The sequence below is a fragment of the Phoenix dactylifera genome, chromosome 1 (assembly GCF_051530095.1).
Source record: "Phoenix dactylifera cultivar Ajwa chromosome 1, Ajwa_hap1_PhDact_Kaust_v1.1, whole genome shotgun sequence".
Classification (NCBI taxonomy): Eukaryota; Viridiplantae; Streptophyta; class Magnoliopsida; order Arecales; family Arecaceae; genus Phoenix; species Phoenix dactylifera.
In genome coordinates, this window is record NC_143190.1 from 34,582,726 (window position 1) to 34,603,097 (window position 20,372).

Genomic DNA, 20,372 nt, shown 5'->3' on the forward strand with positions numbered 1-20,372 from the left:
TATTGTCACTCGTTTCTTTAGAAGTTCATTAAAGCCATATTTAATATTGAATAGGAGCAGAGCTGTATCAGAAAAAAAGAAAAAAAACAAAAGCAGAGAGATATTTGGATATGGAGTAAGATCGTTGCCTTTTCATATCCATCTCCATTGAGTTTAAGAAATATGGACATAAATACAAACATTGCTAATAATATAGCCATATCCAATAGATTTAGAATGGAAATAGATCTAAATAGGTATTATCTGGCCGACCATTAACTCTAGCCCCATCCCATGTTCTAATGCATCCACTGATTTGCAAGAAGCTACATAGCCAACTTAAGTATAAAGATACGTTTCTCTCCCATTCAAATTACATTATGTGGGCACGTACTACTTACTTTTTAAAAGAAAGCTGTCCTCGGCATCCTAATAGATGGCAAAAGGAAAATAGCCTGCTGGATTCCAAATAATGCGACTCCATACGTCCCTACGGACGCGCTACTTCATTACTTAATTTCTTGTTGCCATACCAGCAGCGTTACATGTGCAGTCCAAACACTAGAGTACTCTAGCTAGCATTTTTTTCTGAGGGGTGGTATACCAACTCTTACACGAAACGATCTGCAGGTCATATTAGAGAGTAAGCAAGCACTTGAAAGCGAGGGGATGAGGTTTGAAGAGCGGGCGGGCCATTAAGAGAAGGAAAAGGTATCATCCCCTAGGTAGGTTACACCCTCCTCTCACACTTCCACCTCTCAGATTATTCCAAGAAGGTCTCCATGATGTCCGAGTAGATCCCAGCCTCGGAGCTCCGGTACTCCATGGCTTGAGGTGTTGTTGCATGGTGATGATCCAAAGAAGACGACGAGGAAGATGGAGTCATTCTTGCAGGCAATGTGAGGCTCCTCTTGAACTTAGTGTTATCCATTTTCCTTGCCTTGTTGGAATGGCTTTCCGAGCTCAAGTAGTCCTCTGTGCTGCTACGACCGAGCGTCGCACCGGTTTCGCCTCTGTTTCCCTGGCTTTGAAAGTTTGAAGCTCCAGCGACCGCCTTCACCTCATCCGTGATGTTCATAGGAGAAGCAGCAGTCGGTGGCTTGTCGCCGAGGCCCTCGGTGCCGAAGAGAAGCTTCGCATCATCGGTCCTTCCGGTGAGAGCAGTGAAGAAAGAGAGCCCACTGGGCCATTTCAGGTCGGGCTCGTGGTCGGCGATCATGTCATCCATCGGGGGAGGCTCCGAGGAATGAGGGAGGAGGAAGAGCTGGGTGTCATCTCTGCTGTTCGGAAATCCGATCCTGGCCGAAGGGTGGAAAGCCGGGGGAGCGACCGGGGAGGTGGAAGGGAGCGGCGGTTGGCTCCAATTAAAGATTGGCGGCGGAGGGCGCGTCGGAGTTTGTTTGAGCGGCGCAGATGATGAAGGTGAGCTGCTCCTGGTTGAGGAGAATAGCTGAGAGAGGAAGAAGCCGGACTGGTAACCCAGTGATTCAAACATGTGTCTCATTCTCAGCACAAAATGCAAGTCCTCGGGTATCTGACATGGATGCAAAGTTGAACAGAGACGACCGTGTTAAGATTCTGTAGATCTTGCGATATCTCGAATCCTTCCATAGAAGACACAACAAAGGAAGAAGAGCAGACTCACAATCTTACAAGAACCCAGCTGTAGGAGCCCATGGCCAGCTTGAATCACAGCTATAGTCTGTTCGAAAGGACAGCAACAACACTTTTCTTTAAGAAAAAAAAACAATCAACTCAAGTAATTAGAAAAAGACGTCAAGAGGGGAGAGAAAACATTGGAGAAAGGAGAGTAAGATTTGCCTGAATTCCAGATGCAAATTGATCGGTCCATTCAGGAGGAAGCTGCAGGAGTTACACGCAAAATGAAAGAGAAAATTCAGGTATAAAGCTTTAGCTGCTGCAAATCTGTGATCATTATTCTTGTCGCTTATAAGTACTCGAATGATGGTTATGGAAAAGGATAATAATAAGGGCGAAGGCATCAAATTCTCTCGCTTTAGTGGTGCAGATCTTTGATGCAAAGACTGCAGGGGTGTTCAGAAACAGCACATCATCTCTCTCTCTCTCTCTCTCTCTCTCTGTGCCTCTCTGTGTGTGGAGTGGGTGGTAAAAAAAGTGGAGCAAAAGAAACAGTATTAGGTCACATACAGCATCAAAAGAGCTCTGCCAGTAGTTGGAGATGTTGGGTTCGCATTCAGAAGGTTCTTTGAATACCCATTTGTGACACTTATCAGAGGCCACCTTACCCATCAATCTGTTCAAATCAATCAATCAATCGAGACCGCACTAGGCATAGGAGGGGTTAAAAATCAAAAAAAATTAAACTAAAAAAGAAGCCTCAAACAAACAAACAGCAACTTGTCCGATTTCTACCCCTATTTATTTTCCATAGCAATAAGTAACAAACTAAGCAGCGCCCAGTTAATAATAACTTGATCCAAAGGAGTTCTCCAAAGATGAACAATCTGTAAAGCAATTAAAGAATTTGAAAGGCATGAAGAAGGGCAAAGTCAAAAGTGAAAAATTAATTTTGCAACAGTGGAAGTATTTATTACTCCTCCTAAATAAAACTTAACAGCACCTACCCAGTACCCACCCTTCTCCATAATTGTACAGCTGAATGGACATCTTGCTGAAGGCCTTCCTGACCGGATCCTCACCGTCCATCTCCTCCAAGCACTCCGCCACCCTCGACCGGCAGAAGCCATCCTCCCACATCAGCATCCTATCACACCCCACCCAAACAAACCAACCAATCAAACCGCTCCTCCACCAAAAAATTCCGACACCTTTCAATCTAATTCAAGCCAAAGAAGAGTCATAGACATAGGAAACAACTCACAAGCTGCCATTGTCGTCGCCCACCTTGCAGCCGTTCCCTCCTCTGCATCGCCTGCGGAAGCAAACAGCACCAAACCCGAAGGCAAGCTTTAGAAGATGGAAGGGAAGTAATGGGGAGCGAGAGAGAGAGAAGAAGAAGAAGAAGAGAGGAGAGGTGTACGGTCGAGGACGGATGGTCCAGAAGACGGAGTAAGTCCAGTCCGAGTTGAGGCAGACGTTCCTGAGGGCCTCGTGGAGAGCCATCATCCCCACCGCCTCTTTGCTCCTACTATCCCCTCCTGCGCCCGAGCCCACCATCGTCTCTCTCTAGAAACTCTTAACTCTCACTCTTCGGCGTGGCTCCTTTTCCGCCCCCTACGGAACCGGTTCTTTTGATTTTATCCCTTGCATCCACAGTAACCCAAACCCCACTCCCACGTATTAGCAGCAGCAGCAGCAGCAGCAGCAGCAGGAGGTAAAAGAGAGCAGCCGGGCCACTCGACCCTTCTCTCGTTTATCTCTTTCTCGCCGCAATGCTTCCCATCCGCGCCGCAGCCTCAGATTTTCCCTGTGCGCTGACGGAGAGCCAAGATGAGAAAAGAGGAGCGGGCTGAAGGAGAGGGAGTGAGAAGAGGGCTGTTTTTGGGGTAGATTTGGGAGCTGCTCGACTCTCACAATAAAAAAAATGACATCTGGTACCGCTTTCCTTTTTCCCCCTTGGGTAAGTGGTCCTGACCTCGTCTCTTTTCCCTGTAATTACGGCAGCACCGGTGGTTAACCGGGGGATATGATAGAAAGACATTGAGGACATTTCAGTAATTCTGGATAGGAGAGGTTAAAAAAAAAAGTAAATGGGACTGGGAGAAGGCTGGCTCACGTGCGCACGTGCCGCAGCAGTGGGGCGGTGCCTCGTTTAGCATAAAGAATGGAAAGGCAGCAGAAGCCGGTATGCTGAAATAGTGGGATTTGTAATCATTAATAATAATAAATATTAAAGAAGGAAGAGACTAGAGAGAGAGCGAGAGATGGCGAGAGAGGAGGAGCGAATGAGCTGAGTTAGCGCACGAATTGCGGGGCGCTGTGCCCCGCGCCCGCGACATCCTCCGCCTAAACAAATCTTCTCGCCTCCGCATTGACCGCCCACTCCCTCTGCCAACCCTGGCACGGCCGTATCTTGGCCGAGCCCCCTACCTTTCCAGTGGGACCCACACCCTGCTCTCCCAACCTAATCTAATCTTATCTCCTCCACCCGTGCCCAACCTACTCTTTAACTCCTGATCTACCCTGCTTCTAGCCCCTTTACCGGCTCCATTCCCTCTCTCGCCTCTTCAGCCACATATGGGAATCTTTGTGATCATTGCTACCTCCGCACGGTCTCCAATCTGCATTGGCTCTGTATTCTATCTTTTTCTGACACACCGGCGTGTGTGAGGTAAAAGGGATCAAAAATGTTTGATTCACCGACTCCTTCGGAGACCCAATACTGCACCTAATGTCAGTGAACGGGTGTGGCTGGGGGTGTTACCGGTGACTGGCGCGAGAGAAAGAGAAAAGCATCTGTATATGTTGTTCGAAACAGAGACTTTATTGTTGTTTAGGAGGCGTCCATGGAAGTCAGTGATTCATCTTTTCCGGTGGACGCGATGTAAAAGTCTCGGACCTGCTTTGTTCGTGTCCGCTGCCTCGGGAGGGAATCGGTGAGCGTGCTGGAACCAGCCGTAGGTTTGACAGAGCGTGGTTCTTTGCTTGACACGTAGAAGATGGCCGCGTTCATCGTGGTATTTGTAGCGGAATAGTACTTAATCCTTGCACTTGTATCAAAAAACCCAAGGCTGCACCCTTTGACTGACACATGGGCCCCGAGGATGTGGGTCCCCTTATGTCAGCTATAAGCTGTGGGTCCCGGTACTGTGTACTATGTATTGGTCTTAGCTGTGGGCTCTGTCATGAGGTCAAACATTAATAACTTAGTCAAAGACCTATTTTGTGGACATAATTAATTGGCGATTAGGAGCCCAAAGGAACCTACGCGCATCCCTATGTATATTAGTACCTGGCGTGGGCTGGAGAGACGCCACTGCTGGTGCATTATCGTAATTATAGGATCAGCTGCCATCTCTGGCAACTCAGCACCTTGGGAAGAAAAAAATTTAGCTAAAAAATATTATTTAATTTTTTTTAATTCTACATAAATATTTAAGACCTATTCAATAAATAATTGATGTTGGAACTAAATACACTCCCGTATTGATCATCATTAGCTCATAATCGGCTTGAATATACTTCTATTGCAGTATTTCATAGCATACCAAAAAGTATTATTTATTTTTTAATTATATATAAGTATTCAAGATTTATTCAGTAAATAACCAATTTAGTACCAAATATGCGTCCGCATGAAACATCATATTTTTTTAAATTCAAAAAATAACTAGAGTTTGGGTAGCAATGATCTAATTAATATTTTTTTTTTTTCACAATTTGTGACACCAATGAATCCATTTCAACACAAGGGAGAGAGAGGGGAGGTTAGGTTTGAGCGTGGGGAGGGGGGGAGGCTTTCTCAACCCTTCTTTCTTTGCCCTTTATTATTAATTGTACTAGCACGGAAAATCCAATGTAAGCACCCACTCAGATTAATCTCTATTGTCGAAGGGGGCAAGATACAAATAATAAATTATATATATTCCTTAGAAAATATAAAATATAAGCTTGGGATTCTAAACGAATTTATGGTCTGCGTCCAATATTACTGTCTTGTAGATTACTTTAATCCATGATTTAATTTTTATAATTTTGTGACTATGCACCTTGAGTGAAATCTGTTTTATATGAATTAAATAAAGCTATATCCGCAAAAAATATTCATCTATCATCACAAAATTGTGGAACCTAATGATTGTTCTAGCAATCCAAGACGGTTAGCACAATAATCAAAGACATATATTTTGACTTTTATTTTTGTTCTGTTGTTACATTTAATCAAGGAACATGAAATTGTTGAAATTTTATGTTATATAATGGCCTTCCCAGCATCCGAATGCCACAGGCTGAGTACGTGGCAACCATTCCGTCCATAAAGCTATCATCGGAAAACTTTGAGATTTTATAAGCTTTGCAATTCATAATATGTTTTATCATTTTTTTAGGTAGAAAAAACCCTGGATTTATATTTGGTAAATTTCTTTAGTATTTCGTCCAAACCGCACATTATCAAGCCAAAACTTTGGATCGCACTTATAAATCTCCATCTGTTTTCGCATCTCGATGCTATTGCGACCGCTCCCACTTTAAATTACTCGACTGTACGCATCCACTTTTCTAAGTTGAATTTTTGGTTCTTACGTTGAGAGAGAGAAAACGGAGAAAAGTGCGCTGTTCTGAACCTCAGGACTAGACGTTTATTGGGACGGGGGCTTGAAGTGAACGTTCAATTCTTTTTAAATAAAATTCGTAGTCATGTTTGAACCCAAGATCTTTCATTTGGAGAGGTAGGTGCCGGCGATACTTTGACTTCAAACTCGTTTAATTCATAAAAACAAATCCTTAAATAAATATTTTTTGAGAAGCTGATGCTTAAAAAAAAAAAACTATTTTTATATATTTGATTTATCATAAAAATGTAGCATATTTTAGAATAATTTATTATGCTCCTAAAAAATAAAATTTGTATCTCATTCTATTCAAAAACTTAAGAGGACTTTTTATCCTAATTTTCAGTCGGTAGAAATTAAACTTTTTTATATTCTACACTTTTTTTTTTTCCCACACGAGCTAGGCTTTATCCCGTTTAGAATACATTTGAAAAAAATATTTATAATTTTCAATCGATAGAAATTAGACTTTCTATATCCTACGTAACTTTTTTATAAAATATAAAAATTTTACTTCTATAAAAAATTATTTTCTCATCTTCCTCTTTCAAATCCGTTGATCCTAGTTTTCTCTCTTTTTTATTTTTTATTTTTTGATGATCTAGAAACTGCATTTGAAAATATCTGGTATTCTTGCCGGCCCAAATGGCCGAACCTTAGTCTAGAAGTCAATCCCGCCGGCCCGGTCCGTTGACATCTTCGCTGGGATCTCGTGGTCGTTCTCCTATTCGGAGGATGGCCGGAACGGAAGCCGCTCGTGTTGACCTGGGCCGTGAATTCTGGGCACCGCGTTGGCCCCGACAAAAATAGCGACAGAAACGGAAAAATAAGGCGGAAGACATCCGGCCAGTTCGATCCTTCATTCGCTCCATTCTCTCTCCGTTCCCTTCCGCTGAGCGCCGAGAGAAGAAAGAAAGAGAGAGAAGGGAAAAGAAAGGGGAAGAGAAAGGGATGGAGCATCTTCTGGGTCTGATCCGCGTGCGCGTGGTGAGAGGGGTGAACCTCGCCTACCGTGACACCAGGGGCAGCGATCCCTACATCGTCCTTCGTATGGGCCGCCAGGTCCTTTACTTCTAATCTCTTTCCTTTACTCTTTCCCTTTATCTTTTCCAGTCTGCTTTCCTTTTACTTTTTTAAGGTTTCGATGATTTGGTTTTGATTTAGATGGTTTAAGGGCGTTGGTTTTTTGGCTCTACTTGCTTTGATACATGATGCTACTGATAAAAGATGGATATGAGATTGAAGGGTTCGTAGAGAACATATTTTTGGACATGTTTCGCTGGAAATTTGTCAGGTTGGACCGGCATTGGGGGTTGTCATCATCCGTTGTTGAATTTAGGTGAGGGAGTAAAGCGAATAGATTCTTCGACCAAGAATTCTGTTTTCCTGATGTCTGCTGGGCGCATGGAACAGCTTTCCTTAATGTTAGTGCAGCATTCTTCGAAGTTTACAGAGAGAGAGAGAGAGAGAAGGCCTTGTGCTTGTTCAATTGGCTCTCATGAAATAATATGATGTTGTAATTAACAGCGTCATATTTTTTAATCCAGGGATTTAGCGGCATGGCTATGTTTCTGGGATATGATATGCGTGTAATTATGCAGTTTCTCTGAGTAATATTAGTGTGTTTCATACTCAAAAGGTTTCAGGCGATAGCAGACTATAATCTATGAAGCACGTCATCTGTATGATGGCATAGTTAAAGAATTTTAACTTTAAGGTAGTAATTCTTGGGTTGAGGAATTTAAGCTAGTGTAAGTTGTTGTGCCGTGACGGTTGAGCAAGGTTTTAAATACCGGTGGGACAGCACGGTGCCCCACCATCCTAATTGTCTGGACGGAGCACCATCCCAAGTGTTGGGATGGGATGAGACACTGAATAGATCAGGACGGGATGCGATATCTATGGTTTAGTGTCGGTACATAGAGCATCCTGTTCTATGGAAAAATTAGGGCAACCCCATCACGATATGTAAAACCTCGGAGCCAAGTGTTCTCTTTCTTGTGGAGTTTTTCTTTGAAATAAAATTCAAACAGGGGTTCACCTCCTGTAGATGTTAAACAAGTAGTTAAAAACGTTATCCTGGGTAAACCTTGACTTCGTTTGGGAGTTTAGCAAATCATTGATGTGAAAGTATCATGCCTTCATGGTAGTATACTGTACTAAAGACTGGTGCGCGGTGACTATCTTCTCGTGTAGTAATAAATCCCTACATTTCTTATTGCGAATTTGGTTTTGATGAAAGAGCATTATACAATCTACTTACATTTTAATATTTCTGTATTGTCACTGCAAAGCTAATAGTGGCTTTCATAATTATGTCTACACTTCTCATTTATCCTTTTTATGGTGCAGAAATTGAAGACCAGTGTAAAAAAGAAGAATGTCAATCCAGAATGGAACGAAGACTTAACTCTTTCTGTTTCAGATCCTACTCAAACGATTAGGCTTGTATGTATATCTTCTCCCTCGTGATATTTATGTCTTATAATTTAAATAATTTTAAGTACTTGAATATTTTCATACGTGAGATCATTTACCATGCTAGAAACAAATATGATGAAATATCAAGACTGGAAATCCCAGAAGTTGCAGACATTTGCTTATTTGCATCGAGTGGTCAAAGAATAGTAGTTTTGATGGCACATTGGCACTATAGAGGGTTTTGATTTAATGTGCGATTTTGAAACATCCAAATCTTTTGGTGTTGTTTCCATACTGATTTTAGGTTAAGTATTCAAAAGAAAAAGGAAAAAAGAAAATCAATGGCAGTATCTCCAATGGATTTTCTGGACAGAAACAAGGATATCTGGAAAGACCTATATTGCTATATCTTGTCTTGTATTCTATGTACAGAAATATGGATAGCCGCAAGTTGATACATCATAAGATATGTGATGCCAGGATGATGCACTGATATCCTTTCTTGTACCATGCTGATGACCTACTAGCATGGTACATATCGTAATTATGGTACTTGCAGGATCGTCGTTTTATCCATGCTATAATGATAATAGGCATTATCAAGGATTATATACATCTTGATGGCCCAAAAGCTAGATAGGAGGATCGATTTTCATTATGCCAAGCATAAACTTCTTGAATAAAAGAAAGTATTAAGGAATTCCTAGTCATTTTTATAAATAGATAAGCATATGCAGCTTAATGATAGGTGCCTATGAACATGACATGATCACAATCACCTAGCATGAAGCAAGGTGCAAAACTTCTTGAATCCACAATATAGGGGCTTGCTTGAAACCAAAGAAGCTTAGCAAAAATAGTAGATCAACATGTTGGAGTACATGGTAGATCAACGGAGTACATAAGAGTGTCTAGATAATATTGGTGTTGTCATTAGGATCCTTATGTGGCCAATTATTGATTTAGTTGCAAGGACGTTAACAAACCATGACACCAAAATTAACTGCTGCACCATTGGCATCGAGCTAGTGGAGTGAAAGCCCTATGTAATTTCCATTATGCTTTACTGTAGAGCCTCAAGTTACCAATTGAGCTTTGTAATGTTCAATGAAATCATTTAAGTGAGTTTAACACCAAAGCTGCATGAAATAACTCTATTCTAACTCGGAGAGGAAAAGGGAACCCAAGTCTGCGTGCCTTCGGGAACCGTCACTGTCTCAGTTACATCCTAGCATTCAGGACTACAAGCAAGTAGCGACCTCTCGCAGTGTGATTATTTCAGTATTGGATTTTCATTGGGTAGCTGCTGAAAAAACATATTGAAACAAGGAAGAGTAGGTTCTTCATATACATAGAAGTGTAACTTAGCTTGAAGAATTTGGTCATAGGAGGGTAATGACATCCAAAGGGATCTAGGTAATATTGTGGGGATCTTAGTAAAACGAATGATTGACAATACTGTGAACCATACAGGATAACCTCCTCAAATGCATCAACTATTTCCTAGCATTGCTGACATCAGAAAACTATGGAAGAGTAGAGGCATCTGCAGGAACGATAGGAGGAGATTGCCCTGCAGTGAAAGGGGAAGAACAGTGGTGATATAGGGGGATTAATCTATGGACATGATTTTGGTAATATCATGCATATCTAGTGGGATCATAACATTTAAAGGGTAAACAAGTGTTTGCATAATGCATTGTCAAGTATCAGCCAAGCTCAAGATAGGTAAGACAAAGCAGAAAGGAATGCATATGCCATATGCACATAGCCTTTATACGCATACATGTAGACTCGTACACTGAATGAAAACTTCATCACTGCACGGGGCATGTCTTCTTCCAAATTTTTTCCCAATCTAATATAATAAAATATTTTCTTTAACATCCCATCAAAAATTCAAGGATAACCTTTACCAAGGTCTGCCACAATAATGGTGGACTAACCATGCAAAGAACATAAATCCATTCATCAGATTAATGGGATTCCAAGAGTGAAGTAGCTGATGTGAGCTTTAGAATGTGGCCTAGTTTCCAAGTCTAAATAGTGAGTTGTGGAGATGCTGGCTGATGCATGACCACGAGAAGATGTCACCAGTGCAAATGCATTGTTGTATCTGACAAGTTGAGGTTTCAAACTTGTGCTTGGGCCAATGTCATTCCCCGTGTTAAGTATCCATAAAATATCATGATCCTTATGAGAGACATTCCCTTGTCTTGGATGCACATGGCAAAATCTCATAACATTCTAGAAGAACCTGTCTTCTCAGTGTACTATGATCTAGTTCTGTTATATTATAGTCATTCTCCCCTATCTTCTATATATCTAGGATGGTGAAGATGACCATGCTAGGAAACATTTGGGCCAATGTGGGCTTCATTGTGATTTATATTTCCACAGTTTCTGCTTTCTATATTCTGTATTAGTTCTTCTAATTATGTAATAAGTAGCCTCCATGTTTCCATTTCTAATTTCAATATTTAAGCATATTCCCGTATGTAGTTGATATTCTATCATCCATTCTGCACCATGCAACTACTCTTGAATTTTCTTTCTTTTTTTCTCTTGAGGGAACAGAAGGAGGCTTCAAGCCTTCACCTAATTTATTGAGGTAATAGATTTTAAATTGGTGTAGGCAGGACTGGTACCCACATTACTGGTAACTACTTCCAGCAACTTTACCATGTAAACTAGTTGACACCCGCCTCCTCTCAAATATTAACAGCAAGTGCTTCATGGTAAAGACCACTAAGATGATTATTTCTATAAATTAAATATTAAAAAGGCTGTATTGGGTGATGCTCCAACTTCAATTCGTACAGGAAACTGCCATGAAGTATCTATAAATTAAAATGCATGGCCTTTTCCAGGATGACTTTGAAATCATCAGTCCTTGTTATTATTAAAACTTAACAAAATCTGGTTTCGCTGAACGAAAGTCCATTACCATTCTACACTTCAAAATGGAGTAGGGATTTCATCATTTTCCAACAGTTTTATTGTTTATTGTTTGTTTCTATTGGTTTGTTGTTTGGAATTGTTTGTTTTACAGTTGACAGCAGCTAACCTAGATTTTTGATTCTGGACATAACAGTTCATGGAAATGCTCTTGTACATGTGTCTTGCAATTTTGGTCCTAAATTACCGAAACAGTTCATATTGTCTATTTTTAATCAAAGTTAATGTCCTTACAATTGTGATTGCTGTGAAACTGCTGATGGAAGATGAGATGATCTGGAGGATTGCATAAGATCATCTTACTTGGGTGGCTGTAGTAAAGTTCTCATCTTTTGTTTATGTGTTTTGTAGGAAGTCTTTGACAAGGACATATTCAGCCGAGATGATAGAATGGGTGATGCAGAGTTTGAAATGCAGTCATTTTTAGAGGCTGTAAGGATGGATTTGTCTGGTCTTCCAAGTGGTACAATAATCACCACAGTGAAACCTGAGAGGACTAACTGCCTAGCCGGTGAGAGCCCCATTGTGTGGAAAGACGGCAGAATTACCCAAGATCTTGTTCTTAGGCTGAGAAATGTGGAGAGTGGTGAAGTGGAACTGCAACTGCAATGGGTTAGCATTCCTGGTGCTGCAGGCTTATAGGGCATGCTATGATACTGTTCGCATATATGTGGCACGAAGCACGACCAGATACAAACCTCCTACTTCCATTGCTTCAGGTTTTATACAAATTATGGTACAGTGTGCTTGCTGATGCGTATATGATCTCTGACTTCAAGCAGCACCTTATTCAGGCCAGCTATCCAAACTTCTTATTATTAAGATTGCAAGGCCAGCTCACCATTGAATCTACAAAATAAATACACCTCAGCTCTTTTTTTCTATGGTTATGATTCTCATAATAGTTCCATTTTAGTTCTTTGTGTTGTAGAGATATAGCCTTTCAGTTTCTCGCCCTATATAATTTTCATTTGACTTTACATACCAAAAATTGTATGGAAAACAGAGAGGCAGGCTGTAGGAGGTGAATAATTTGGAACTATGGATCGGTAACTATCGGGCACCCACAGGATTAGAAACGTCTGGATATGAAATGTCTCTTTTTGATAAAGCTGATCCTTTGAAGCCTATTCTTTGGCATCTGCTGCCTAATTGTGCTATGAGATTCATGATGCCTTTGATTATTTCGTAATGAGCTGGCAGATGTTCTCGGCTGGATAGTTTCGGTTCTTGTGGAACTTGTGCTTCCTTGGGGTTGTCGGCTTGACTTAATTCTAGCAATACCTGTTACCTAGATGATTTCTTTGCCATAGCCTTGTGCCAGAGTTTTCTTCATCATGCATGTCCTACCCTGCACACACAACTGAAGGATGAAAAACTCCAGAATGATTGAGAGAAAGTAGAAATATTTTTTTCATTCTGTTAAATTCCTAGGGACCCATACTGGAATTAAGCATTCAACAGAGGATATCACACTCTACAAACTATGGTCTAATTTCCTTAGCAGCCCTCTTTCCTGGTGATTTGTTTCTTTTATGTTCTCTCACCAAGTTAAGTCATCTCATTACAGTGGAAAAAGCAGAAATTTGGTATGCTTCGGTACTAACTAGAAGATCATCTAGATTTTCTCTAGGTTACTACGATAAATCGTCGGTTGGCCATGAGACTTGATGGATCCTAACTTTCGATTAAAAGCAAATGAAAGTCACAAGCCTATGTGGAAATATTTTTTCAGCAACTCATCATCTACGCACAAGATCCTTTGATGAACGCATGATGCCACCGAATACATGAGCGTGCAAGATATGAACTCTATGTTGATTGTTAGAATTATATTGGCAAGGCAAGAAACCGTACCCATAAATCACCCTCATCCTAAAGAAGAAAAAGGAAGACGACAGCTTCCCTCTTTTACAGCGACAGCTGAGAAGAAAATTGAAGAGATTTGTCCTTCACAGGAAATCATTATCCTCAGGTCTCCATCAAATCCACAGCCTGTCCGGATATCCTGTGTGGTCGCAATTGTGGACTAACCGGCCTAAAGCACTATGACGTGCCCCTGGGTTAATCCCATGTAGAATGAGGCTGGCAGGAGCCAGAGGAGCGTTTGACAGGTTCATCCATCCGGTCCAAAAATTCTATATTTTGTTTAACTTGTTGGTCTAGGGGTGGCAATCCGGATCAAAAATTTATCAATCTGGATCCAACATATTTATTAAACAAGTTAAAATTTCAAATCCAAATCTAATCTATATAATTCATTTATTAAACAGATCAAGCCAGATTATATGGATTACAAAAATTAATTATATTTTTAACAAATTATGTAAATTTAAATATTAAACGGATTAGGTGAATTGGGTTAAACAGATCAAAAACATCTTGAATAATTCAATGTATAATGCCATCTCTCTGGAGCCTGCTTCAATATCTAGATTTTTGCCGGAAAGCAATTTTTCAAAAAGAAAAACTGTTGTAATGGAGTATCTTTAGTTTGAATCCGATGCTCTAATCTACCTTCGAGTTCTAGAAGAAAAAAAAAAAGTCAAACCTGTTAGGCTATCGGGAGTTTGATTCTACGTAAGGGCTAACAACTCAAACAATCTGCCTGTTGAAGAAGCACAGAAAGCAAAGAATATTTTTTTTCTTACCAATTTGAACTTGTTGCGTCCGGTAGCAAACAAATTTCAAATATATGGAACATATCAAATGAGTCGGATAATGATTTGACTCAATTATTAAATATATCAAAACAAGTTAAACTATTAAACAGATCAAAGAATTTAATATGAACCTAATTTATTTAATAAATAGATCTAGACGAATTAATTCATTTATATTAAAAAATTATTTATATCAAACTTAAATTTATTTAAAATAAATTATTCACGAATCCAATTGATAGCTCGGATCTATTCTTATTCCACCCGGATAGAAGCACTATCTACTGGACCTCTCGGACCGGCGTTATTTATTATCCTCGTCGCTTGGATCGGATATCATACATATCTTATCGGAGCCGGGACAGCGAATATCTTGCACAGAACGGCTTTCTTCGTGGGTTATCGCACTTTCCTTTGTCCGGTGGGGGAATTGTGGGGTTGGAACAGAGTGGGCAGGAGAAGCGATGGGGAGGATATTCAGGGTGGAATTGGACGGCAGGATCTACCGCTGCCGGTTTTGCCAGACCCATCTGGCCCTCGCCCAAGACCTCATCTCCCGGGTACGTAGAAGTCGAGTCCTATTAGCTTTTGGACTCTCACCTCCATCGTACGCTGTTACTTTTTTCTCCCCCTCACTTCTTCCTTCTTGTTCATGTGGCAAATTTCTCAGCCCTTCTCTGTGGCTATTTTGCTGTCGCTATTTCCATGCTTCTGTAAGAATGCTTACATGCCACAAGGATTAGGTTTTCTGACGATGTTTCGGGAACTATAGTGAAGATTTTTTTTTTTCCCTTGAATTAACCTAGCTCTTGGGTGATAAATTTAGCTTGTAAGGAGTATTTTTAGCAAACCGAACTCGGATGTTGAGATTATTAGGGCACATTGCGTGCGTGAAATGCTGTGTTTTAAGAAATTTGAGGAAAATAGTAATATATTGTTTCTTAAATTTTACCTACTAAAGAAGATTACGTATATCTTGCTTAGCAAATTATCAAAAAATAACTGAAATTGATGAAACATATTATTGTAAAAAAAAGGGGAGAAGAAAAAGGTTAAAATATTTGCAAAAGATGAGAAAAAAAAAAGAGAGAGAAGTGATTTTATTTTTTTGTTCCATCGGTACATTTTAGGAGTTATATATAATCATGTATAGACTCCATATAAAAATAATAATATAGGCTGATATAGAATTATGCTAACGAAAGAAAGTATTATGGGTGATACATGTTGTTACGTGATCCCTAAAATTACTCTAATAAGATCAGGCTAACAAAAAAAAAATAATATAGGTTGATACGAGATCACACTAATAAAAAAAAAATATTATGGGCGATGCAGTTGTTACGTGATTTCTAAAATTATGCTAATATCTCTCCCAAACTCAAGATAGTATTGTTGGTGCTAACTTAAGTTTGGAAACTAGATCACGAATGTACCCAAAAACTAATGTACGAGATCAAGAGCTGAAGTAACAGCTCAGAAGCTGATGGACTAAGAGCTGACATGACAGTTGAAGTTGTGGTAGATCAAGAGCTGATGTGGCAGCACAAAGTCCAATGTGGTAGAACACAAGCAGCTCAGAAGCTGATGTAGCAGATTAGAAGTTAACATAACAACTCAAAAACTGATATAGCAGACTGATGTGACAATACAGAATTTAATATGTTAGAATAGAAACTGATATACTAGCTTAGAAACTAATTTGGAAAATCAGAAAGCTAACGTAGCAAACCGATGTGTTTGGCAATTCCAACATAGCTAACTGATGTGACAAACTAATGTGTCCACTAACATGGCTGATTAGCATAGCAAATTGGTGTGTCTGTCGAGGTGTCTGGCTAACGTGTCTGCCGACGTGTCTATCGACGTGGTTGATTGACTTATCTAATAATGTAGCAACAAGAAAATACATAGAAGATTACAGTTACAACGAGAACAACTCATAGAGAGGGCAGCCGAAGGTCGACGATCCTTTTAGATGGAGGCATTATAGAAGAGGAGCAAGAGACCTTGACTGGATGGTGAAGGAGCCGGAGGCAGCAAATAAAATCGAAGATGGAGAGAAAGGGGCTGAACGATGGTGAAGAGAGACGACCGAAGATTTGAAGCTGATGAGAAAAGTGATGGAGGGGAGCTGTGGATCCATTAGAAAATAAAGAATCTTCGAATGTTAATCTACCAAAAATAGAAGATATATAAATCTACTAAAAAATATAGGATTTTCGAATGTTGATTTACTAGTAAATAGAGGATCTACAGAAAAATAGAGGATCTGTGAATCCACTAAAAAATAGAAGATCTTCGAATATTGATTCACAAAAAAATAGAAATCGATAAATCGGCAATAGAGGCCTTCAAAGTTTCTAGACATGGCAATGACGACTATAGCAAGGACAAAAGAGATGGTAGCAGCAGATTAGATAATCAGTAGCTCTGATACTATGTTAAAATATTTGCTGAAGAAGAGAAAAACAAGAGAAAAAGAGAGAGATAAAGGTGATTTTATTTATCTATTCCATCATATTCGGTACATCTCAGAGGTTATATATACTCGTGTACAAACTCTATATAAAAAATAATAATATAGGTGATACATGTTTTTATGTGATCCCTAAATTTATTCTAACAAGATCATGCTAACAAAGAAAAATAATATAGATTGATACAGGATCACGCTAATAAATAAAAATATTATGGGTGATGTAGGTTATTACGTGATTCCTAAAATTATGTTAACGGAAACTTCTGTTGTTTTGACATGAGTGATGAATGCATGTGCTTGGTAAAGAATTTATAGGGATAAAAAGGGATCTTGGGTATGGATCATACCTTGATTCATTCCCAAAGTCCCATACGGTGATCGCAATTCACAGTTGGCCAGTTAGATCAGGGATAAAACTCACTGGTGGTCTCTAAAAAGAAAAACTGAAAGGGGTGAAAACTCCTTATGTTTCCTTTTAGTTGAAGAACATAAATATATATATGTGTGTGTGTAACATTTATAAAATTAAATGTATATTACATAATCGACTTCATCGTGCAAAACTATTAGTGGATCTTAAATTTTTGTGTTTTCCATGAATCATTGTAAGTTGGATGGATGGGTTTCTGAATATATGGTGAACATTGTGGTGCAGGTAAAATGCCTTAATGGTTGGAATTGTTTCCTTCAACAATTAAATTGTTAAAGTTCACGAGCAGAATTACTCATTCCCTTCTTTTTGGCCGTTAAGTGTTGTAATTGTTCGTATTACTTCCCCCATCCCTTATTCATGGAAAAGAAATAAACCTTTAAATATCTTTTTTTTTTGTTGCTTTTTTTTTTTGTCACATTTTTAGTTACTGCATAGGTATCTTCTGTCTAAAAGTTAATCTTAATTGGATTTGTTGCTAATTTGTTTCTTTTCCTATTTGTGCCAGTCTTTTAACTGCCGTCGCGGAAAAGCATATCTTTTCAATAGTGTGTAAGTTTCTTGCACATTTTATTCATTAAACTTTTATCATCCTTTCTCTCTCAAATTCCTGCTAGTGTCAATCTCGGTTCGGAAAGTTCTTATAAACATTTTTTTTATCCATAGGCAAGAGATAACGCTAGACATAATCTGACTGGCCCTTTCCCCTGATGGCTATTTAATCTATTCATCATTCTCGTAGATAAACACCTCATTCTTGTAACTACCACCTTCCAACCCTTTTGCTATATATAGTAGCTCAAAAGCTTCTAAACAGAACCTGCTCAAGCATATAGTAACCCATGAAGGGTTCATTTTCCATCTCCACCATTTTGCATAGTTACTAGCCTTATCCCTGTAATGTTCTTCCAAAACTTCAAGTCATGTAACTTAAGCTGAATACCTAGTCATTATGCTTTAGATAATTATCATGCAGTTATACTCCATATCAAGATGTGGCGTCTTGGTACTATGCCTTCTACCGGACCACCTTGTTACTGTATTGGAATGTCCGATATGAGGGCCGGTTCGGTGTTCTAAACGTAAGTACACCCCTCCGGACTGTAGACCAATATCGAACCGGACAGTTTGCTATGCACCTTACCATTCGGTTCGGTACAATATAGCATATGTTGCTCCATATATTACCATTGTTGCAAGCCATGCTCCAGAATTGCCTCAGAAATCAAACACTGTCCTGCATTATTTGCTCACATCCACCTCACAAAATTGCTGTTGTATCCATATTGACAAATTTGATTTGTTAGGATTTTATATACTTAACAAGTTCTTTAGTTGTAGGTTTTATAGATCAATGGAGAGTTGGCCTTTCTAACATGGAGCTTGAGCCACCATAATGGCATTGAAAGTAGGTTTTTCTTATTCTGAAATCTTGCTCATGGATATAGGCACTATCTGAAATGTCATGTTTCTTGTATCCTTGAGCTAATATCAGAGTTTGGATGAAGAGCATGCCTGTTGAAACACTTAAAACAAATAAATATATTTTAATTTTTCTACTATAAAATATAAAAAAATTGAATATGTATTATACAATTTGTTAAAATTATCATTTTTGTCTGCATCCTTGTATCACCTTTTTCTTTTCCCCTTTCCAATCAGACACATGCATGCTAAGCTGGATTGTCCTGTCCTTCTTTGCATCCATGCAAGACTAACATTGTGCTATTTCTTTCTCGAACCATCTTAATTGGAAGAGCATGTGGTCTTCACCCTGAAGGTGTCCCTTCTGACTTGTTGCTATCCTCAGAAAGTTTGCAAAACAGCCTTAAATTTCCAGAGGGAGTCTGCAAGAATGAATTTTTCTGTTGATAGGGAATCAGTTGTATCCTTTTAAACTTATTCAACTGCTTTACGTTTTCCAGTGCAAATGTCTCAGTAGGAGATAAAGAGGAGAGAATGATGCTTTCTGGGTTGCATACTGTTGCTGACTTATTCTGTTGCTTATGTGGGCAAAATGTGGGCTGGAAATATGTAAGTCTCCTTTTCCTGAATCTTGAACAACCATCAAAAGAGCATATTTTCATTATTTGATCTTGTTTACTACATCTACGATTGATGTCAACGCTCTTGGATTGATTGTGATACAAAACTCACACCTCCCAACTGATTCTGTGTGTGTGGTCTCTCTCTGGTTTATGAAGAACCAAGGAACTGACTGCAAACCTACTAAAGAAACAAATCACTGAGGCATCTAATGAAAAGAATAGGATGCTTCTTTATACTGCATAGTGACTGTTAAGCTGTCAAGGAGCAATGGTATTGGCACCTATGGGTTTGGAACCTGTGGTTGCATGCACAACTCATTGGTAGTCTTGCCTTGTTCCTTTCAGGAGCTGGCGCATGACAGAAGTCAAAAGTACAAGGAGGGCAAATTTATTTTGGAAAGGTAGTTGTTTAAAATTTGCTTGATCCATCGTATGCATAGACCTGAATTGCCAAGACCTTATTTTGCAGGGGCAAACTAGTTGATGGAATTAACGCGGAGTTCTATATTGACACCCGCCCAAGTGGAAGTGATGCTGATGAAAATTAGCACCCTCTCTCTCTCTCTCTCTGTGTGTGTGTGTGTGTGTGTATGTGTATATTTGTGTGTGTCAACTTGATGAATTCTGCCAAAACCGTCAATGAATTTGCTCAGGCTATCAGATATTGATATTTTCAGCAGTTGGCTGGATATAAATCAGAAATGCGCTTTATTTATCCCACTTTCCTATGCTATTTAGAGTTTGATAGAGGTGGTAATTTATTTTGTTCCATTAGGTACACGATCCTGATGAGGCTCGTTTTACATGACCTACAGAGGATTCAGAGCAGCTGTGGGTAATAATAAATCTAACTTTGAATCCGATTTAGATATACATACAACTCTTCACAAATTTTTTCCAAAAATTAAAAAAATAATTTGCATAAAAAAATATATTTTTTATGCAAATTGCCTAACTGGTTCCATCCAACCTATTTCGTCCCACTCTATGACTACCTATTCCATCCTGACTCCTGAGGTAACTTTGGGGTTAGAGTTTTGAGTTTAAACACCGCAGGTTGATACTCTAGGAATGCTTATGGTTCTGCGTTGTAGATGCAAAAAAAAAAAGTCTCAACTTCCCATGCTGGTATTATTATCCTTGATCCCTCTAAAAGAGACAAGAAGTTTTCCCCTC

At 39.4% G+C, this 20,372-nt stretch overlaps 3 protein-coding genes across 3 annotated transcripts; 2 read left to right on the forward strand and 1 right to left on the reverse strand.

Annotated features, from left to right (window-relative positions):
- Positions 1-442: 442 nt before the first annotated feature.
- On the reverse strand, positions 443-4,130 carry LOC103707137 (protein RICE SALT SENSITIVE 3-like). Its single transcript, XM_088722303.2, has 8 exons — positions 3,698-4,130; positions 3,002-3,570; positions 2,843-2,893; positions 2,597-2,725; positions 2,149-2,254; positions 1,801-1,842; positions 1,625-1,681; positions 443-1,513 (listed from the first exon to the last, which is right to left on the reverse strand). Exons 2-8 carry the CDS (start codon positions 3,136-3,138, stop codon positions 743-745), a joined length of 1,293 nt encoding a protein of 430 aa, XP_088578429.2. The 5' UTR covers positions 3,139-3,570; positions 3,698-4,130; the 3' UTR covers positions 443-742.
- Positions 4,131-6,829: 2,699 nt separating this feature from the next.
- LOC103707138 (protein C2-DOMAIN ABA-RELATED 4-like) lies at positions 6,830-12,684 on the forward strand. Its single transcript, XM_008791516.6, has 3 exons — positions 6,830-7,256; positions 8,547-8,642; positions 11,925-12,684. Exons 1-3 carry the CDS (start codon positions 7,146-7,148, stop codon positions 12,213-12,215), a joined length of 498 nt encoding a protein of 165 aa, XP_008789738.1. The 5' UTR covers positions 6,830-7,145; the 3' UTR covers positions 12,216-12,684.
- A 1,898-nt stretch (positions 12,685-14,582) lies between these two features.
- On the forward strand, positions 14,583-19,911 carry LOC103707203 (Yippee family putative zinc-binding protein). The gene is made up of 5 exons (XM_039126098.3): positions 14,583-14,796; positions 17,657-17,700; positions 19,074-19,182; positions 19,542-19,597; positions 19,666-19,911. Exons 1-5 carry the CDS (start codon positions 14,701-14,703, stop codon positions 19,742-19,744), a joined length of 384 nt encoding a protein of 127 aa, XP_038982026.3. The 5' UTR covers positions 14,583-14,700; the 3' UTR covers positions 19,745-19,911.
- The last annotated feature ends 461 nt before the right edge of the window (positions 19,912-20,372 follow it).

What these genes read in the sequence shown, in the direction of transcription:
- LOC103707203 (XM_039126098.3), top strand. Translation starts at nt 14,701, where the DNA reads ATGGGGAGGATATTCAGGGTGGAATTGGACGGCAGGATCTACCGCTGC. An exon ending in GCATATCTTTTCAATAGTGT is followed by an intron (nt 17,701 to 19,073) that starts GTAAGTTTCTTG and finishes TACGTTTTCCAG; the next exon opens with TGCAAATGTCTCAGTAGGAG. An exon ending in GGCAAATTTATTTTGGAAAG is followed by an intron (nt 19,598 to 19,665) that starts GTAGTTGTTTAA and finishes CTTATTTTGCAG; the next exon opens with GGGCAAACTAGTTGATGGAA.
- LOC103707137 (XM_088722303.2), bottom strand. Translation starts at nt 3,138, where the DNA reads ATGGTGGGCTCGGGCGCAGGAGGGGATAGTAGGAGCAAAGAGGCGGTG. An exon ending in GGCGACGACAATGGCAGCTT is followed by an intron (nt 2,726 to 2,842) that starts GTGAGTTGTTTC and finishes GGGGTGTGATAG; the next exon opens with GATGCTGATGTGGGAGGATG. An exon ending in AGCTGGGTTCTTGTAAGATT is followed by an intron (nt 1,514 to 1,624) that starts GTGAGTCTGCTC and finishes CATCCATGTCAG; the next exon opens with ATACCCGAGGACTTGCATTT.
- LOC103707138 (XM_008791516.6), top strand. Translation starts at nt 7,146, where the DNA reads ATGGAGCATCTTCTGGGTCTGATCCGCGTGCGCGTGGTGAGAGGGGTG. An exon ending in TCCTTCGTATGGGCCGCCAG is followed by an intron (nt 7,257 to 8,546) that starts GTCCTTTACTTC and finishes TTTATGGTGCAG; the next exon opens with AAATTGAAGACCAGTGTAAA. An exon ending in CTACTCAAACGATTAGGCTT is followed by an intron (nt 8,643 to 11,924) that starts GTATGTATATCT and finishes TGTGTTTTGTAG; the next exon opens with GAAGTCTTTGACAAGGACAT.